At 34.0% G+C, this 22,935-nt stretch overlaps 1 protein-coding gene and 1 long non-coding RNA gene across 4 annotated transcripts; both read left to right on the top strand.

Annotated features, from left to right (window-relative positions):
• Positions 1-279: 279 nt before the first annotated feature.
• LOC127851539 (sulfotransferase 1A3-like) lies at positions 280-7,534 on the top strand. 3 transcript variants are annotated; one of them, XM_052385365.1, is made up of 5 exons: positions 280-778; positions 2,588-2,899; positions 4,193-4,293; positions 4,573-4,747; positions 5,199-5,542. In XM_052385365.1, the coding sequence occupies exons 1-5, from the start codon at positions 592-594 to the stop codon at positions 5,315-5,317; spliced, it is 894 nt and encodes a 297-aa protein (XP_052241325.1). In that variant the 5' UTR covers positions 280-591; the 3' UTR covers positions 5,318-5,542. The 3 variants fall into 3 exon arrangements, with proteins under 3 accessions (XP_052241325.1, XP_052241327.1, XP_052241326.1); XM_052385367.1 differs by lacking the exon at positions 280-778 and adding an exon at positions 823-978 and having other exon boundaries at positions 5,199-7,533; XM_052385366.1 differs by lacking the exon at positions 280-778 and adding an exon at positions 2,223-2,276 and having other exon boundaries at positions 5,199-7,534.
• A 13,636-nt stretch (positions 7,535-21,170) lies between these two features.
• On the top strand, positions 21,171-22,935 carry LOC127850049 (uncharacterized). Its single transcript, XR_008035026.1, has 3 exons — positions 21,171-21,248; positions 21,988-22,103; positions 22,380-22,935. It is a non-coding gene; the product is annotated as an uncharacterized LOC127850049 (long non-coding RNA).

Here is a 22,935-nt window from a genome sequence, read left to right on the forward strand (position 1 = left end):
TTTCGTCACCCAGGCGTTTCTTAAATTAAAATTTTATTTATTATTTTAACATGTTAATGTTTGGTAATTTACCAAAAAAATTTTGCTTTTGCCTGGCTATTTCGAACCATGTTTCATATATCAATTAGATTTAAAACCCACCAGAAATGTGAATGGAAAAATCTACTCGCGTTTTGTTACAGTCTCTCTAAGTAGAGTTGTCGTTCCATGCTTTCACGTACATGATATGAAACTTGCAACAGTCTTGCAAGAGATTTGCAACATAAATTTCGAGCGACCATAAGATATCTACAATTAGACTCAGACGATCTGAATACACGCACTGTTTATCTGTGTGGTAAACGTAATAATTTATGCAGCAAGTTAAGTTAGTGGTTGATAAACTAGATAGTGTTTGTACTGAATAGTCTTGTTTTGGATGGATTACTAAAATATTATATGAAAAATAATGGTAAAGTTAGGCAATATCGTGTAAGGGTATGCATTAAACGTTTACACCACTGATGGGATTTTTGTTTGGCGTGTTAGGCTTGATATTTGAACGTAACACCAGGAAACTATTATTGAAGAGAATATAGCACAAATATTCCAATGTCCGTCTCGGGCTACGCACTCAGTGACCCTGACGGTCAATCCCTGCAAGGAATGGTTGCTATAGACGGATTTCCTTTACCCACATTCAGAATGGAACCTATGCAACGGGGGGAAGTAATAAAGTCTATCCGATCTTGGACAATACGAGATGATGACATTCTTCTGGCGACAGCTCCGAAGTCAGGTATGTAGGAGTTTGGGGGAACATCGTGTTGTTGAGTATATATATGGTAAAGAACATTTAAACTCTCGGCCGGAAACCAGATCGAGCTCTGAAACTACCACGGCCTGTACCATATTGGAGCTTGTAACCAATCCTTAAACACTCCTCAATTTCCTTCGCTGCCTTGGAGACATCGTCCCCAAATAACTGACTCGTATAAGGTAAGGAGTGTGTGCACAAATGTGCATATTCATTTCGCATTTCAGGTTTTAACAGGTCCCTTCGAAGAAGATTCAACTGTCTATTGGCATGGCCTAGCAAGGCTAATGCATCATTACATCCATCAATTATAGGTCCTATATCTGAACCACTTTGTTTTGCTTGGGACTCAATCTTAGCTGCTTTATCAACAGTTTTTACCAATACACTTGCTGATTTCACAATACTTGTCTCCAGAGTTTGCAGTTTCTTATTCCTGGATCTGGCAACTGGTGAAACAATGTCCCACACTAACTGGTTTAATTTTACAACAACCAAACCATCACAGTTTGACGGACGGGCATTAATCTCATCTTTTGTCAGGTGGTTATACTGTTCTTCCTCCATACCCTGTTTGAACAGTTCATTTACATTGTTTGCTAAGACAAGATCTACATTTTGATCGCAAGTTTCAACCGTTCGGAATTTCTTTGACGGACTGTCAAAACGACTGCTGCTGGCAACAGCTTCATTATTATTGTCATCCGACTTGCGTTTTACCACGGCAGGGACGTCAGGCACACTGCGTGTATCTTCACAACCAAACTCAGACCCCTGTTCTTGATACATTTCATCATATTGACCATCGTCGTCACAATACTCATAATTCTCAATTTGATCTAACCTGTGCCCGTATGCCTCTAATTTTTTATTTGTATTCGGCTGTTCAGTACGAAGTGACTTTAAAATTGACAAAATTTCCTCGTTTTTGTCTGTTGGTTTTGAAGACGAACTTTTCGCCAATGATGGATTCACATCATCACAAACATTAGCCAGTTTTTTAGACTCGTCTGTGGTACGAGATTTGGCAGGCTGTTTTCCCTTTGACGACTGCTTAACAGTTTGACTTTTCTCTTGTTCACATGTCTGAACTGGAACCACCGGTTCCGCCATTTTTTGCCCCACCACGTGTGGCAAATGTTTTTGCAAATTTAACTCCTTGAAGTAAATGTCAGTGTTCGTACTGCGTACAAACTTGTGGCAATACCTTTAATTATCAAGAAAATACTCAATGCTTACGAACTACGTTCGTTTTATGCCACTATAAACTCGAAAATATCGACACAAAAATACATACGTCTTCCATTGACCGGAAGCGCGGAGCACACTGATTGCGCATGCGCACACATCTCATTTAATACCGTAGTAATTCTAATAAGCGAAATAGAATTGACAGTAACCTATTACTAGTATAAGGTAGGTTTTGAAGCGGTGTCTGTGATGGATATTACATTGTTATCAGCGAATGCAATCGTGGCAAGTTAGTGACAATTGTGAATGTAATGAAATCAGGCCCGCATGTAAAAAGTTAACAACGTGTATGTTAATGCATTTAAAATAAAACAACTTTCGGTATTTGGAAACAGAAATTCACATCTGAATCCCAATGAATAAACCAATAAATAGATAAAAATCCTTATTTTACTTGAATTCGTTTTTGTTCGTGAACGTGTTTTTTTTTAATATAACCGTATTTTATCAAAACCCTTATGCAAGCAACCTTTGGCGATCTGAAAAAGCAGAGCGATCTTTGTCCGTCTACTGCGTTGCTACATGTACTCTTTGTTTTAGGGACCCATTGGGCTCATGAAATTCTGAGCATGCTTCACCGTGGTAAGGCAGAGACCATCTCCGAAAGATTTACACTGCTCGAGGCCACAACGGAACAAGAATTCGCTAGCGCTCCTTCACCAAGAGTACTCACCTCGCATCTCCCCCTGAGGTTGCTACCGGATAATGCAATATCGAAGATCAAGATTGTGTTGGTGTTGCGGAACCCCAAGGACCTCGTGGTGTCTAAGTACCATCACATGCTGGGTATGAGGAGCTACGATTATACGGGTGCCTTCAAGCACTTCTTGCAGTGGTTTCTGGAGGATAAGTGTGAGTACTCGGTATATTTGGTATTAATTTATTAGTCTTAAAATAGATATGCCATAGATGGAGATATATTTATAAAGAGGTAAAGATATATGATAAAGATAACGAGGTTAGGTTCAAATCGTGATACAGCATATCTGTATATCTACAAAGCTTTTCAGCTGTAGAACTTAGCATTTTAACATATGCAACACTTGCATGTTCCTTACACTAATAGGGGCATTCTCTTTTTTGTTTACTTATCATATTTCAGTTTGTATACTGTGATTTTATTTGATATGTTATACCACATGGATCACGTAGTTTCTTTATATATTTATTGTTGATTTATGACCGTTTGAACTAATGGGTCTATGCTTTTGTCTGACAATTATTTTTATTCTTCACTATTAAAGGTTAAAACACGCACACACACGCACGCACGCACTCGATCCAGATCAGTATTTATGTATTACATAATATTTGTTTGTGTTGCGGGTGAAATATATTTAAAGGGGCCTTTTCACAGATTTTTTCATGTTTTGAAGTTTGTCATTAAATGCTCTATATTAATAATTGTAAAGATTGGTAATAAAAAGCTCCAGTGAAAAAATCGAGAATAAATTTTTTTTTAAAGAAAAAAAGTAACCCACAACTGGATTCGAACCACTGAACCCTGGAGTCCTGGAGTAAAAGTATAAATTATTTAGACCACTCGGCAATCCGCGCTCACGCAATGTAGAGAGTATTTTATACTTGATATAAGCAGTCCGCCTAGTTTCACTAAATATAACGACAACAACAGAACTCTCCAAATTATTCAATCGTTTCGCGTTGCAACGCTTTATAATTGTCAGGTTTTTAAATCGTCAAAAGATGCGTATATTGGCTATTTTAGAGCTTTGTAAATGTTCAGTTTTACTTTTTCCTCACAAATATCATAACTAAAAAGAAAATTTGCGAATCTGAAACACCTTTTTTTTTAATTTTGTCCATTTATCAAAACGTTAAAAGGCCCCTTTAAAAGAGTCGAAATGTTTTCAGAATAGAATTTTTTTAAAGAATGTTGCTTTACCGGTATTCTTCTTCCCTTTCATGACAATAATGTTGAGATTTTGAATCGTCGCCTCATGAGTAGAGTACATTTTGTAATAAACCAGGTAAAACTCCATCGAGGCCAACCGGAAACTCACTTTATTCAAATAAGTAACACTGCACATGTTTACAACAACAACAACGGGTTACACATGATCAAACAGAATATGATGTTTGAAATGATGACTATTATATTGAACATTGCGTACTATGTTATTCCAGTGCCATATGGAAGCTGGTTTCAGTATGTGAGAGAAATGGAAGCGATTATGGACACAGAACCAGACCGAATTTGTATGGTGCATTACGAGGATTTAAAACAGGTAAGGAATTTCGTTTCAGTAGAAACCAACTTTGGATTATAAAACTCAAACATCGTCAATTCAAAACCGTTAATGCAACCAGATACAGATGTAGGTCTTTCTATAAATCGTTAAAGTTGACTAATCGTCGCGTTGGAAGGAAATAAAGGAATAGTTGTTCAACTTTTATTATAACAAAATGACGTTTATTTGAAAGCACTCAGCCATAGGCTTATGGGACTCCATCGACCAAATATTTCGGAAATCCCGGTCGTCTAGTAAATTATGACTATTTTTCAGAACGGCATTGAACAGATAAAGAAGATCGCACAGTTTCTAAGCGTTGATGCCGACGATCAATTTTGCCAAGCAATTTACGACTGCTGTTCGTTTGAAAACATGGCCGTTAAGAAGCTTCCGCCGAAAGATCTACAGGATAAAATCTGGAAACCCGGTTGCTCGTTTTATCGAAAAGGTATAGTCCTTATAATATTTGTGTGAGATCCGTGAGTTTGAATATGCAAAGCACGTTTAAATTTCTCATGTAAAAGATATTTTAAAAATATGTGCCTTTTTTCTTTTAGGAAGAGTTGTATGTTACATAAATCTTTGCTTGCCGAATGTTCAGCAATTTTTATCGAGTAAATGTATTGTATTGCTTTCAAAAAAAACATGCACTATGCAGGAATAAGTTGGTTAAAATATATGTGTATAACAAGTTTTTTTTGTGTTAATTATAGAAGTCCAGCAAATGGCCATGTAGTAGAATATTAAAGATAACGTGATATGCGTAATAAAACGTCATAAGTCTGATTCGTTGAGCAAAGAGTAGGCGTGGCTTTTCATGCAGTCAATGAACACTACAGTTGTTATGTTCTTATTTCTTCGTTCACTGTCTAAAATGTTGTGTCCCTTATACAATATAGGCATTATCGGAGACTGGAAAACTCACTTCACTGTCGCCGAGAGCGAGATGTTTGACGAGATCTTAGCACAGCGCATGACCGGAAGTAAACTGAAGTTCCGATTTTCGGACCGTTCTTGATAGAAATTATTGATGTGTAAATGTGTATCATGCTGGGCAGTACTATTTATACCGTTAAAATAAAATATTTTTTTATTTCTACGAAGGAGATACATACGAATATGTCATGTTCTTAAAAATAATTAGCAGAATCATATCATATTTCTCAAAAACATGGTAAGCTCTTGAAATTATGAGTACCTGTATATATTTAGCTAAACTAAACCACATATGAGTTTAACAAATCGAAAAAAAAACAAAAAAAACATCCTTTTATTTTTCATAAGAGAGATGTTTTCAAGAAACTGTGCATGTTTATAAACCAATGCGAATAGTATATAAGTCTCTATTATGTGGTCATGGTTTGTCATATGTATAACTACCTAAATGATACATTAACAATTTAACTAAAACATGTCGGAGGAATTCCAGGACGTAGATCCGAATGAATTGCGTTGCATTGGTCACATTGAAAATTGAAGAGATGCTGCCATGCGTTTTGCAACGATGCTAGCCGAATGATGAGCGTAAAGCTAGCGCATCTCATATACAACACATGCAATTCTAACCAGTTTTATATTGACATACAGAAACTTTTCATTATTGGATTTCGCATAAACCAGTGTTGCGGCACAGACATTATAAAAAAAATTAATGTAATCGGGATACACAAAGTCAGTGTGCTATGAGAATTTCGAGAAATCGACCCTTAATACCCGGATAAGCTTTCGACAATGGACCGTTTTATATTACTGAAAAGTATCGAGGTTAGATTTTTCATTTTATAAAGCGCAATCTGTGTAAATGCGTGATTTGAATATCCGGAAAGATATGTGAAAAGAGGGATCAATTATGTAATACCCTATATTCTGAACAATACGCATTGGAAGGCAAATTAAAGGCTTGCCATTAGTTTAGTTAATGCATATTAATTTTAGCTCGATTGCATCACGCCTGAGGCTTAGTGAGACGCTCTCGAATCCGTTTTGTGGGTAGAACCAGTAATTGACGTCGTTTTAAAAGCTGTACATATTGCTACCACCGGTTTGATCGAACGTGTTTCCAGTACTTGAAGCTATTTGTTTCAAAAATTGTTTCGGGTCTTTTTTCGTGTCAGCCCACTTCCCTTATATCATTGGAAGAGTTTTCATGACACATGTCTTGAAAACTTACCACAGAAAGCCAGTCAAACCAACGCAAACGTAACGTATATTTCAAGATGTGAATGTTTATCTTTTAATTTTATGTCCTTTCTGTATCCCTTGTGCAAGAACAAGGATTAATGTGAAACTTGTCTTGTTTATCAAATTGCGGCACTGTGCCTTCACGCAACCTCAAGGTCAATACCATTCGTACATGACAAACGAATAACGGTAAAATATATAGCCTGCTTCGAATTGCCTTTTACATTTGAATTAATAATACTACAAGAAAACTAATGAAGAGCATGAAAATCCAAATTTGCAATTTTAGATTGGTTATTGGATGGTTCATTCTATGCAAATATACTGAGGATGCTATGATACTACACATATACATTTACGTGTACATTATTTTACAGTAAATAACACGAACATTAATAAAATATAATTCTCTTAAAATATAATTCTCATCTCCCCATTAATAAGTGCCCATGAATAGTCAGCCTGTGTGCATTGAATAACAATATTGCATACAAACAGCTACCATTAGGTTAAAAATAACCTGATCTAGAAATGCATATGATTAATATATGTTTGTCCGCCGATTTCGAACTCCGCGTATGAATATGCAATCGTTAATGTTGCTCCTTACAGCCCATTGAACATATTTAGGAATAAAGAATTCCGTACTTACCCAGCAGGAGACAAACAGCATCAGATATTGTTTCACAGAAAACAATCGCTTGTATCGTATATTGACCAATACTTAGGGAATACATGAACAAAACATCACGCAACATACACATGTCATTGATAAGTAATTCTACAATTAATAAATAAAATTCACGAAAATTAAAATTGAAACAATTTTATATTCTATTTTTAACAAGAAAAATGTACGAAAAAAACGAACACCAATTTTTATACCGGTACTTACTTAATCGTGACAAGGTATATAACCGATTTTTACACTCGTTTTATTCGAAAAATTTACACAGTTTAAAGATATAAATATCAGTGCGTTAGACAATTTGAAAAAACAAGAGACAAAAATGCAAAAAGGCTGAATTGCGTCAGTGGATCTATGGGGATCGAACCCACGTAAACTGTTTAAGAGACAGGTTTGTATTTCACGAAGTAACCACTCGACTACGCCAGCCCACGAACACTGAAGGAGAAAACAAGTTTATATTCAATCTGAGTAAACATTGGTTAAATCAAAGATCTATCGATAAATCGTTTATTGATATATCTTTGATGAAATAAAGAACCGCGATATTGAAATATGTCTTATGCGCCGACCTTCATTGCTGCGGTTCATAGTGAATTATATTTTTTATGTTGCCATAGACAGGATGGATTATTATTCCAAATGTCTGTTATGTTTTTTTAATAATTTGTGTATGTTTTGCAATTTTGTAAATTAAATTCTTCAATAGCATATTTTGTTGTATCGTTTTCAAGCACCTGCTATATTTGTTATTGATTAACTGTATTTTCGTGTTTAAAATAAGAATTCTAAATAAAGCCTAAGATAAGCTCGATCTTACAAATGCAGAAATATAAACAAAAACTATCCAGATAATGATGATTTATTAAAATAAAAATAGTGTATTAGTTTATTTAAGTCTCATCCAAAATTCATCAAAACATTTTTTCAATGAAATATGTGTAGCATGTATAGCGAATTATAAGAGACTATATATCACAATCTCATTAAAACTGACATAGAATACAACATAACATAATAATGTTACACTTATCAAATTATAATGTATCTATTTTAAGTTTTATAATTATTATGTTCAATGTAAAACTATACTATTGTATTTACATATTAAAACTTTATTAAATTCTGTTTATCAAGACATTTAGGTATTTGTCTAAAATGGTATTAAAACATGACATTAAGAGTTTATGTTTTCAGGTAGCTTTACAAATTATTTTCCGTTATAAAAAGTATAAAAATATAATATTGTATCCTCCCCGGTCAGATATGAAAAGTATAGTTTAGCAGAAATTTTCAGATATATTATAAAACTTATTATTATTATTATTATAAAAACAAATTACATGCAGCATATAGATTAAAATATGTGTTTCAGTTAAAAGATCTACTGTTCAGGGTATAATTGCTTGGTATATTTACTGGTCTATATAGAATGATATTCTTTTCTGCCATAGACAGGACGGGTAACTATTCAAAAATATCTATTAAATGTATGCTTTAAAAGTGTTTGTGATTTTTTGTAAATTATATACTAAATCATATTTTCCTTTTTCAAACGTCTCATGAGGCGTCTGCTATATTTGTTAGTAACTGGATAGTCGTGTTTTACAATAGACTTCTAAAAATAGCCTACTATAAGCTCAACACAACGCAAGCAAAAGATGCAAAACTGCAAAAAAGGACTGAATTGCGTCAGTGGATCTATGGGGATCGAACCCACGTAAACTGTTAAAAAGTCCGGTTTGTGTTTTGCGAAGTAACCACTCGACTACGCCAGTCCCAATTTTATTATGGAGAAAATAAGCCAATTCATACGAGGTAAACATTGGTTTAATATAGTACCGCGAGTAAGAAGTATTTATTGGGCGCTGCACTTCAGTGCGACAGTCTTTATGGAATTATATTTTTATTAAGCCACAGTCAGGATCTGTTTTTATTCAAACGTCCGTTAAATGTATGTGTTTAAATTATGTGTGTATGCTTTCAATTGTAAACATTATATGCTTGAATAATTATTTTGCTTTTTCAAGCGTCACAAGAAGCGTCTGCTGTATTTGTTTGAGAAATGGATTTTCCGTATTTTAAAATAGACTTCTTAAAATAGCCTTAGATAAGCTCGACAAAAACGCAGCAGAAATTGCAATTAAGGCCACAAGAACTAACCGGATTATGCGCATGAATAAAAATGAAAATGTGTGCTTTCGTCACCCGAGCGTCTCTTAAATTAAAACCTTATTTATTAGTATATAATATAATAATATAATAATGTTTGGTAATTAACCAAATATATTTTTCTTTTACCTGGCTATTTCGAACCATGTTTCATTTATCACTTAGATATAAAACTCACCGGGAATGTGAATAGCATCAATTCTCACTCTTGAGTCCGTCGTGAAACTAATCTTCGTTTTGTATTATTAAGTCCCATTCTTGATTAAATGGTGAAACATAAAATTATATCTGTATTCAATGTACAGTAATGTATTCAATGTATTCAATTAATGTACAGTACGAAATGTATGAGATAAAATAACAATATTATGTTCGCTTCTTAATCAATATTCAAATTTCTGTATTTAGAGTACTTTTACACATCGTATTTTTGTTTTGTTGATTGTGATAGTCTCCTTTTTCGGTCAAAAAACGGCGGTCGGTAAACATACTCTCGAGTTTCTATTGATAAGATGTTTTACCAATATTTTAAATACTTATTTGAGTTATACATGTAGATACCGGCATGAGTTGACTCAATGTAATGGAAGACTGGCCTGAAAAGAAATAACTTCTAGGCATAACACCACACTTACGTTGCGTGGACTTAAAATCGAACTCGCGATTCTCGGATGATGAGGCTAATCGGGGATTGGGTAGAAATCTGTTTAGACAAAGAGGTCAAGTATTTCTTTAAATTTTCCAAAATAGTGTTGGTAAAAAGAAATAAAACACGAGAATGTTGAAAAGGCCCTATTGATAATATATAAGGCATTTAAAAGTACATTTTTTTATGCATATGTGCCCACATACACTTACTCTATGCCTCTACAAAGCAAAGACATTGCAACAAAATGGCTGGAAATTAGTTATTTTTTCACCAATAAGAATTATAAAGTCACTGCTCACATAAGGTTTCCTGGTTTTCTCCATATGGTATCCATGTTTTCCCAGCATGGTCATTAAAAACGCAAATTTCTCCACAAGAAATAGTTTTCTTGAGAAACCCTGCTAAGAGGTTATGGCAGACATGTGTAAGTTTGTATAAATCCTTTAATTAATGTAGTGGCTTGCAAATTGAAGTAGTTGTTCTCCCCTAAATGCCTGCGCATGGCCCATTTTGCCCGATCTTCTACTTCAGGGAGCCATATTTCGCTAATTTTTGTAACAAAATTTGTCAGGATTTTTTCTACATGTAGGCCAATACCTTTGTCATCAATGTTAATACACAGTTGTTTCAAATTGGACTTTGAAATTTTTTTTTTTCCAATTTACCTATCCTATGTTAGTTCATGCTAAAATAACGAGAACTGCTCCAATGGTATTACACTGCTCACAAGGTATCGGGTTTCCTGGGGTGCTAAGGGTGGTGTAATCTAGTGGAGATCTAAACAACCTTGACAATTATGTTTTAGAAAGTATAAAAATACATTTAACAATTGTTGTATGTCAAGTTTAAAATCAATACACTTAAGTCATTAAGTTGTATAACTTTCGAACAAAATTTTTAATCTGAAATTTATATAAATATTGACTTGTCATTAGGATTTAACTAGCTGGCGCTTGAAATAGTGACATTAATTATCCTAGATAATATTGAAGTGATCTAAAATAATTGAAGCCAAATGGTGTCCTAAAAGATTTAAAATGCAAGTTTCATGTGTATATAAAATAAACGGAGTTGTAATCAAGTCCCTGATCTTAGCGTGCGTATTTTTTTTTCAAATAATTTATATGCAGAATTTTGTTGATATTTCTCGTTTTTAAGAAATCATTTTGACATTTCATAAGTTTAAATGCGTGCCCATGGTCTTTATAACAGTTACTTAAACAACCCTTTCAGCAGAACTTTGCCATTTTGTGGTTAGAACAGTCAGGTAAAAGTTGCTAATTTAAATTCAGGTGTACATGTGAAACACGTACATATCTCTATAACTACAAGGTAAATTCAAAGTATTCAAACTGTATAAATGCTTTTGGGATTATCATGCAAGGTCACTGAGCAAAGTCCACAACTCTGATCTGCAATTTCAAATAATTATACCCCATTTGCACTTGGAAAATCCAGATTAGCGCTTTTGCGCAATATCATAAGAAATGTATATCTACGACTTATTTTCAATGAAATATGAATGTATGTCTTCGTGGCCATTGTATTTATAATTGTTTTTGTGTTTATTTTTACCATTTTGGGAATTGAGCCGGGGCCCTTTGAATTGGGAAAATTTGCGGCGTTTTGACTAAAATTGGGAACTAACTGTTGTTGCAGTTTTGCTTAAAAAGCTTCAAGTTGAGAAAAGAAGTGTTTTCAGTTTTATTGTACTAAGGTTGAAATTATATGGCTGGATGGCAGATGGAAAAAAAAGTTGAAATCTAAAAAAATATTACTTTTTCCGAAAACCTTTTATTTGGAAATGTGTAGGTCCCATTTGGAACAAAAATATACTTTTTTCGATTGGGAATGGGGCAGAATACCGGATTAAAAAAAAACACCGATTAGACGGTCACAACTTACCTTCAACTATCAAAATAATGTCCTGTGTACTAATACGTTTTAGGTTTTGTGTTAACTAATGGGTTTACATTGACCAACCCTTATGAAACTATGGATGTAGCAAGACTGCATGGAGACCTTGGATTTGGGATCAGTCGAGTCACGGTCACCGTTCGATAAAATAGAATGTTTCTTTTAAATAAATGCAATTCTGCTGAAAGTTTGTATGAAAGGAGCGTACATGCTGATCTAGCGTGGGATTGCATCTGGGCTTGTTGATGTGCATGTCACTATTACTAAAATAGAAAAATGAATCCCTTTCAGTATATTTTGTTCGGAAGATGGTATTTTGCTGTCATATTAAAGCAAGTAGCATACATGAGACATAGCCAGGGATTGCATTTGGGATCTTTCAGTTCAAGGTCACTGTTTCATAAAATTAAAATAAAATGTTTCGACTAAATAACACGACTTTGATATGTGATGCGTTGTCATACATTTTGTTGTACCTAACATAAATGCAGACGTAGCTTGGGATTGCAATTGGTGCAAGTCACGTCACAGAGAATGTCACTGTTACAGTAACAGTTTCCGCTCATACTACAGACCGTACTAGTCATTTCATTGTTATTTGAATAAAAATATATATGTAAAACGTTTAACATCTAGTTATATGGCACGGTCTGTAAAAATTACAGATTTTTGCCATTAACTATGTATTCATACTTGAAGCTATCGTATCTCATATACAACACTTGCAATGTCGCCCTTGTGTATGTAGCCAAGAAGTCGATATATCGTGTTAAATGTATCGTGCGTCGCAGCGACTGTCAAGAAAAAGATCAAGTATCGCCGCGACGGTCAAGAAAAATATCAAGTATCGCTTCGTGTGTCTAGTATCGCGTTCAAAGGGCGACACTAGACACACTAAGCGATACTTGATCTTTTATAGATTATAGATGGCACTATCCGGATTCCGTAGTTTAGCGTTTAATTTCATGTCCGTTCTTTATCCCTTTTGCAAGATCAAGGATCAATATGAAACTTGCCTGATCTGTTTATCAATTTGCGGCACTGTGCCGTCACACAATCTCAAGGTCAATACCATTCTAATAGGACAAACGGATAACGGCCAAAAATATAGCCTGCTTCGAACTGCCTTATATTTGAATCAATAATACTGCAATAAAACAATAAACCCAATATTTACAATTTTAGATCGGTAATAAGGTGGTTCATTGACTTCATTGTATGCAAATGTACTGAATATGATATGTTACGACAATATACATTTACATGTACATTTTTTTTACAATAATTAACAAGAAAATAAATAAGATAAAATCCTCTTTTGCCCATTAAGAATGCCCATGAATAGTAAGCTGTGTGCATTGCATAAGACAATTGCCTAGAAACAGCTTAGATATAAATAACCTGATCTAGCCATCCATAATATAAATTTAATAGGTATCCATTCTATAATACAACTAACGCAAACCTGTACTTATGCAAGATAAAAACACGTGTGTTCGCCGAATTCGAACTCCGCGTGCGAATATGCTATCGGTAATGTTGCTCCTAACAACCCATTGAACATATTAACGAATAACGAATTCCGTACACACCCAACAGGAGATAAACGTAGGTCACCATCAGATAGTATTTTACAGAAAACAATCGCTTGTATCGTAATTTGGCAAAAACTGATGAAATACATACAACAATACATTTCTCTTCTTCTTTTTCTTCATCTTCTTCCGATACAGAACTCCTTCTAAATTGAAGATTTTGTACCGGCGCCTATTGGTTAAAGGGTGAAAACTGTACAAAGGTGCTCAGTTGCGTGTTAATTTAATATTGTTTACATTGTAAGTGTTTACATGTGGATAAGGGGGAAAATAACAGCCACAAGAGTAAGGGTTTTGAAAACTTCTACTATGTCTGCCTCGTGTATATGCGGAGGACGTGAGTTCCATTGGATTACAGTTCTTTGGTAGAATGACATCAACATGCATTAATTAAATTCATGAAATTATACATTGAAACAATGTTAGATTGTATTTATAACAAGTTAGATATACGAGAAAAACGCACCTCAATTTGAAGGACTTTTGTACAAACTTTGATCTTAGTTTTGGAAAACCGTTGAAAAAATAAAAACGATTTTTACCCCCGTATAATTCGAACATTTTAAATAGTAGATAACTATGAATGCGTTAGACAATTTGAAAAGAGAAAATGGCAAAAATGTAAAAAAAAGGCTGAATTGCGTCAGTGGATCTATGGGGATCGAACCCACGTAAACTGTTTAAGAGACAGGTTTGTATTTCACGAAGTAACCACTCGACTACGCCAGCCCACGAACACTGGAGGAGAAAACAAGTTTATATTCAATCTGAGTAAACATTGATTAGTAAACCGTTTATTGGTTAAATATAGAACCGCGATATTGAAATAGCTCATGTGAGCCAACCTTTATTGTTGCGGTTTACAATGAATTATATTTTTTGTTTTGCCATAGACATGAAGGGTAATTATTCATGTATGTTATGTGTTTGGATAATTTGTTTATTTTTTCAATTTTGTAAATTATAAACTTGGATATGACTAGTAACTTTGTTTTTCAAGCATCTGCTATATTTGCTATATTTGTTATTAACTGGTTTCCCGTGTTTTAAAATATACTTCTAAATATAGTATAAGATAAGATCGACCCAACGCATGAAGAAAATGAAAAAAAACTAGTCGGATTATTCGTCTCACACGCTTCTTTCAAATAAAAATCCTAATTTATAAAGTTATTATTTATGGGTCGAAAATAACCGACAACATTTTTATTTTATATAGTAATTCAAAACAATCTTTCTTTTATCCATTAGACATAACCAGAAATATCTTTAAAAACATTTAATTTCAAACATGAGAGTTCAAACTATGCAACTTTATACTTTAACACGATACACAACTCGCACGACCCAGTTGACACTGATCAGGCAGTATTTATGAATGAAATCTCCAGTTGTAAAGACATACCTCCGCATTGGACCAATGAAATCACTCGTGTGTTTAAAATGTCAGTTAGTTGAAATGTATGTAAACAAAGGTTTCAAACGGCGCTGGACAGTTAGTTTTGATGCATAATGTAACGGCAAGCACGGTAATAATGTTTTTTTTCATACGTTTTATTGAATTATGGTATCGAGGTTCTTGAACTTTGCAGGGAAAATGCCCTTTACTCCGTGAAGATTTCAGTCTTAAATACTGCCTGATCAGTGTCAACTGGGTCATGCGAGTTGTGTATCGTGTTATTTCTTGAAAGTTGACCCAGCATGTGTAAAAATATTGCAAGACATATACATTTCCAGAAAGAAAATTCATTTCTGCGTTGAATAAGACCGAGATCGTGAAAATCGCTGCACAATTGATGAAGATGTGGCTGTTCAAAGCGATGCACCCCGTTTTGGGGTGATTTTGAGTTGCATACCTTGTTATATATATATTTGATAGTGATTTTCTTTTCTTCAGAAAAGTTAATTTTTCGTTATAATATGATTATTTATCATTCAAAATGATGTTTTCACTAATAAATATCATAGCCACACGCTTACCACCTGTGACTTTATATACACGACCTTTAATCACGCACGCCACCTCTTTTTTTGAGATGCATTAATAAATGAGTCAATGCTACTTCCAAGGTGGCGCTCAGGCCCGGATGTTTTGAAATTAAACGGATAATTTTGCAAGGTGATATGGTTTTATGTGGTTTTTTTTTTAACATAGTTCGCATTATTTTTGCAAATCGGCCAATTTAGTGCGATTCAGCGATTATAAATTCATCCAAGGATGTACAGAAATATACAATCACAACTCATTTGGAACATGAGGCCCTTTATAAGTTGCGGCATGGTATATTTCGTAAAAGCAAATCGAAGTTTTTTACCTGTGTGACGAGGAAATTCCCAGTCAATTTAATTGCTCATTACATAAAACGATTGCTTTGAAACTGTAAAAGTTAATGCGTGCACAAAAATATCTGCTTCAAGCCGATCTAATTCATTCATTTGCATTTTTCAAAAAGAGATGAAGAAAATGCCAAGGAGGTGGCGCCCAGATTAGGAGGTGGTGCACATTTACAGCTATTTTAATGTGAAATATTTTATGTTATGGTTTCTATTATGTTTACAGGACATTATCTTTTGTAAGTTGACTACTTCAGCACATTTGAGTCGCGTGCGTTTTTAATTAGAAAAAAAATGTTTTCTAATAATGTCTTGATGGATTTAAACGTTCGTCTTTGTAAGATAACAACATTAACATGTATTATACAAAAAGGTTAACGGAAAAAGAACGAGCTATCTTCATTTTTGGTGTTGATAGTGGAAAAACAACATGTGAGTCTAATTAAGATCCGTTGACCTTGGCCTTTTAGCAAATTAAGCATTTGGATTAAGGGACACAAATCATCATTCAAGAAGAAGTATTATCTTATATTTATTTCGTGAATTATCATACTGTATACAAATATTATTGTCAATGAATTATTTTGATAATGTTGAACATTACGTTATTGGTTTTATTGAGTATTACAAATCTTTGGAATTTATCGTACAGTATGTTTCATTTATGTTGGTGACTTCTTAATTGAGTTGATCACTTAAATATTTAAAAAAACTACATCTTATTTATTTATTTATTATACTCAGTTTAATATCCAGTCGGGATAAAGATATATATTTTCATGGTAATTTATATTTGTAAACCTTGATAAAGCCCATTTGGGCGAAATATTGGAATAAAAAGAGTGTTTTTTACCATGAAATTATTTATTATAGAAATGTTTATGTTCTGTAAAGATTTGGGCCTTCGAATGTACTTTGAAAAATAAATTAAATAGATCAAAAATAGTATCTATCAATTGTACTTCATGTGATAATGCCATTGCGATACGACTGTTAATGGAGACATCCTGCATTGGCGCCACCTCCTAGCATTAGCGCCATCTCCTAAGCATTACCTCTATCTCTTTTGGAAAAATGCAAAATTATCTACTACGTCGGCAAGAAGGTAATATTTGTGTGCATGGCAGCATCAAATTTATGTTGTACGCAATCGTTTGATACAATTAGCGATTAAATTGGGTGGACAAATTTCTCGTCACACAGGAAAAACTCATCGAAATGATTTTAAAAACTCCACCATTCCACAACTTATAAAGGTTCTCACGTTTTTAAATAAGTTGAGAATGTATGTTTCTGTACATTGCTGGATTAATTAATCTTCCCTGAATTGCACTACATTGCCCGATTTTAAAAATAATGCGCATTATGTTGAAGAAAACATATAAAACTAATCACCCTGTAAAATTATCCGTGAAATTTCAAAACAACCGGGCCTGAGCGCCACCTCGGAAGTTGCATTGGCTCATTTATTAATGCATCTCAAAAAAGAGGTGGAGCGTGTGATAAACGGTCGTGTTTATAATTGCATGAAGTTTCATCATTTAGACTAAATAATGCTCAATCTACATTACGTAATTGTCTTTTTTCCGTCGTAAATGACTTGTTTATTTAACTTAAAAAGTTTATTGCGTGCACTGTTTATAAAGTTTATACGATTCGGTATGGTATATCTCGGATGTTTTCACGTATATATTGGATAATACAATTTATGTATGCATACCGTCCCTTTGTGTATCTTCTAAGTAAAGAAAATATTCGTCACGAACTCGGAGAATCAGAAATGAACGTCACACATGTTTGGTTTGATAATTCAACTATTTTCCTCTGGTCATGAAACTATGATATGTCGGTAGTTTTTTCTCACAATGCAAATGAATGGCATTTACCGATACTTTCTCAGTCATTTATTTCCCTATAATTCGTATGTATTTAATATATTGAAAGCAATACTGTATTGTCATCATTATGCGTTTATCGATAGACCATTCTGTATTCCGCTGACGATTAAATAACCGAGCACTGACCCTGAAATTCTGAGATGAAATTTAATGCGTAATTGTAACTGGTCCAAAATGTGTGTCTGTGTGTCGTATGAACATGTAGAGAGTAGTCCGGACATCCAAAAGGTCACAGTGATGTGACCAATGTTGTGGGGGATTGCTCTCAAATCAGTAAATGAAATATTCGAATGTATATTCGCGCGAAATGTTCCCAACAGTTTATAAGCTATTGATTATTGTCGTTAAAAATTAACAGCTGGTTATAGGTCTACACGAAAAATGCACCGGAAATGTTGTTAGTACAAAGTCGCAGTCTTGATTCCATTGTGAAAATAAAATAATCTTTTATATTGTATTATGAAGTCCCATTCTTGATTTAATGGTGATAAAACAAAAATCTCTGTATTTTATGTATGCACAGTACTTTATGTATTGGATAAAAATAAAAATATCGTGTTAACAACTTAATCAATATTAAAATTTCTGTATAAATATACTAGTTTTACATATTGTTTATTTGTTTCGTTGATTTTGATTGTCGCTTTGTTCATATTTATTTCAGTCACTTAACGGCGGTCAGAAAACATAATCACGCATTTCGATTAGTCTATTTACCTATACTTATGTCATTTACAGATAACTGCATGAGTTGACTCAACGTAAGTGGAGACTTGCCTGAAAAGAAAAAAAGCATGACCCATCCCAACACATATTGTGCGTGGAATTTAAATCGTATTCGCGATTCTCGAATGTGTTGGCTAACCGGGAATGGAGTGGAAATAAGAAGTAAGTAAATATTTTATTAAAGTGACATGAGCAAACATATATAGAAATAACAACAGACAATTACAAAAAGGCATGCACCCGGCCCAAACGGGCCTATAATACATGATAAAAACTTAAGCATGAAAATAGTAAGCGATTCAATGGTCAGTAACATAGTCAGTATATCAAGAATTATCGATATGGTCATATCACAAATTCAGAAGTCAATCAAAAAATATATTCTTCATTCTAATTAGGCAAAATATATGTGCTAAATTGTCATTAAGTTAAGTAAATTAGTATTTTCCTGCTAAATCACATTCCATAATATTTCATGTAGCGCCAATAATAGCGGCATGTAAGTTCTGACTTCAATGAAGTTACATTTGTACATAATTTGATTTTAATCAAAACTCATACTTTTAAGTGTATGTAGTGATCAAAATATTCATCCTTGTACGAAAATTCAAACTACAATGATGAAACATGAAAACAATCTAATATTTATTGTAATATTTAAATAAAAGTGTATTCTTAAATATGTTTAGAAGACTTATAAAGGTAATTCACTGGATATGAACAGCAACAAGGATATAATGGCAACTTAAGGATCATCGTTAATCTTTTGTAATTTTGTTTCATCTAATTACGACACTGTGCAGTCACACCACCGCTATATCAAGGCAATTTCTTACAGGAAAAACGGCGGTTAATATAGTCTGCTTTCGACTTCATTTTACATTTGAATCAATAATACATAAAACTCCCAATGTTATATCGGTAATTAGGTGGTTTATTCAATCAATGAAAATGAACCGAAGATGCTATACTGTGAAAAATATACATGTTTATGATTTTCCACAATAGTATATAATACAATTAATAAAATACATCTCTCTTTTGTACATTATTAACGTGCACAGAAATGGTCCTGTCGTGTGCATTACATTACAACATTGCATAGAAATACCTGATTAGAAATAACCTGATATATAAATGCACATTATGACGTGAGTTGTATACTAGGGATCAATAAAAATAACGCCAATATGCCAGGAAAACAAGATAAGAGTGCATGTGCCCGCCGATGTTTGAGTCCCTATAATATTTTAGTGTTGCCCCTTACACTCCATTGAAAATATTTATAAATTATGAAGTCCGCAGACTCCAACATGAGAAAAGCGCGTGTCACCATTCGTTTGCCGTTTATAGACATTAATAGCATATCTTGTATATTGGGCAATACGGGGCAATACAACCAACAAAACATTACTCAACGTACACATGTGATTGAAAACAAAGTTCTGCAACATTAAGGAAACTTTTTCAATTATAACAATTTTAATCACAACTATATTATATTAAAATATGTTCAAAATCTGTAAAATAATAGTCATGTTAAAATGTAAAATATCCGGCAAAAACAAACTTAAGTTTTAATGTATTTTTTTTTACTTTTGCTAACTTTTTGAACATTCATTATTATCTCCACGCTTTTCAGACAAAAAGGGGGGATATTGTGGTTATCTCCGTCTTCCGTCCGTCCGTCCGTCCGTCCGTCCTGGCCACTATCTCCTCCTACACTATAAGCACTAGAACCTTGAAACTTACACACATGGTAGCTATGAGCATATGTGCGACCCTGCACTATTTGGAATTTTGATCTGACCCCTGGGTCAAAAGTTATGGGGGTTGGGGTGGGGCCGGGTCAGAGATTTTTACTCATTTTTTAGGTTATTTTACTATATTTTCTTCATTTCTACACCGATTGTCTTCAAATTGATACTGAACCTCTCTTATGACAATTCAGTCAATCTCAACTATGCATGGCCCCATTACCAACCCTGGGGCGCCCCGCCCACAAAGGCCACGCCTACCCAAAATTGCCTTTTACTATAATTTCTTCATTTCTACACCGATTCACTTCAAATTGATACTGAACCTCTCTTATGACAATACGGTCAATCTCAGCTATGCATGGCCCCATTACCAACCCTGGGGCGCCCCGCCCACATAGGCCACGCCCACATAGGCCACGCCCACCCAAAATTGCCTTTTACTATAATTTCTTCATTTCTACACCGATTCACTTCTAATTGATACTGAATTTCTCTTATGACAATACGGTCAATCTCAACTATGCATGGCCCCATTACCAACCCTGGGGCGCCCCTGGGTCAAACATGAGGTGTGGGGATACGCGTCGGCCTCTGCCGCGCCATTTCTAGTTAAAATTGTTTTAACATTTGTACAACCAATTCTTACGCTCGTATAATGTGCACACTTTTAATAGTAATTTAGATATAAATATAAATGCGTTAGACATTTTGAAATGAAGGAAAAACGCGAACAAAAACCAAAAAAGGGCTGAATGGCGTCAGTGGATCTATGGGGATCGAACCCACAAGAATTATTTTTATACTGTTATTTTATTTTTTGTTTTCGAAGTAACCACTCGACTATGCCAGCCCAACTATGGTAAAGGAGAAAATACGATATTATTCAATCGGAGTAAATATCAGCTATATATAGCGCGCTATATATAGCGCCTGTCGTGTTTATTTTAAGACTATATATCACGGTGCCTATACCACGTGACTTTTTAAGATCTGTGTGGGGACTAAAATGTCAACAAAAGCGCGACGAAGGTAAGATTTTTATGGATATTTTTTTTAATTTGTCACCATTTTCAATGGGATAAAGTGGAGAGCCCGCTCATTCATGAGAGCTTTCTATAGGTATCATGATTTTATAAAACAAATAAGTATTTTTTCAGTAAAGTGAAACCGCGCGTTTGAACGCTTAGAAAAAGGTAGGATCAGTGTGGGGACATTATTTTATTTTGACACAGAAACATCACTTCTGGTGAAATAAAGCAATAAACTTAATGGGCGGAGCTTACACTATATCATTTTGCATTCATTTTCAGGTTTCTGTTATATATTTACGAAACAAAATTCAAGGTAAATATTCTTACAGTAATATGATCTGTGTGGTATACGTTTTTAGAAGGATCTGTGTGGTATACTGTTTATAAGTTTTTCAGTTCTATTCAGTTGCTAAAAAAATGCTTGTCAACAATGTATTTAAAACTGGATTTTTAAATGCGATAGCAAGTAAAACACATAATGGCTATACACTACGCTTGCACCGCTTGTTGAACTAATACATAATAATGATATACAGGCATGCTATACAATCCCCATCATAAAATTAAAATCTTACGCTGGAGCATCTTAAATTGATGACAATGCCATGCATACCTTTTTAACAGGTGTACACTTTATGTTATTGTAATAAATTCCATTTTTATTTTGGCACCAAACACTACTGTCACGTGAAGTAATGTATTCTATATATTATTTTAGATATTATATTTGCTTTAAGGTATGGCCCAATGCTCCGAATGCGGAAAATTGTTGAAGACCAGAGCTGGATTATTGCGCCACATTAGAAGATACGCTAACTCTGGAAACTATTACTGCTGTGGGAAAGCATTTCAGGTAAGATGAAATACCTTTAAAATAGTTAAATTTTTATACAGTTATACTAACAAACAGATGAACGGATTTTCGTGAAACAGTACAAATATACAATATATCTCATCTCTCAGGTTATCATACATTTTGAAATATCTCAATAATCGTCAAATCGTTGGTAATTAAAAAAAACGAACGCGTGTCTTCTGATACTAACATTTTTGAAATAGCGAGTTTACGCATTGAAATGTCACGTGATTAAAATAGCTTTTTTTCTTCTTACGATGCCTTCAATCTTAGAAGGCTTCAAAGAACGAAGGACCCCATGATGTGTGTACAGTGCGGCAGGAGCTTTTCGGACAAGTACCTACCTACCCGTGGCTCGAGAGAAAAGTGCAAAAAAGAGGGATTGTCGAACTGTTACCAGTGTGGGTTGGCAGTTAGGAGTGAGATTGACCTCAAAGAGCACGACAAGCCCCACATGCCTGACAAGTATTACATATATCAGGAGTGTTTAAAACGTACAAAACAAACCTCTCTCGACACGTGAGCACTTCACATAAATCCGTGAATACTGATTAATAATTATAATAGTTTACAGTTTGTCTGTGTAACTTGAGTATCGTTTTACGTTATTTTATTCGTTGTTTTATTTTAACTCTCCTTTTCAATATTTTTTAAAAGTTATCCGAATTTGATTAGTTTTTGTGTTTCGTTAAGTTCGTTTGTGTGTTTCTTTTGAAATTATTGTCAAATAATTGTGCAATAAGTTAGATTTACGTTATTCATTAATGAATCGCATCTGTGATTTGTATTATCTAATCTGTGATTCTTTATTAACGATAACTTGATTAAA

Source organism: Dreissena polymorpha, chromosome 11, assembly GCF_020536995.1.
Source record: "Dreissena polymorpha isolate Duluth1 chromosome 11, UMN_Dpol_1.0, whole genome shotgun sequence".
In the NCBI taxonomy this organism is placed as follows: Eukaryota; Metazoa; Mollusca; class Bivalvia; order Myida; family Dreissenidae; genus Dreissena; species Dreissena polymorpha.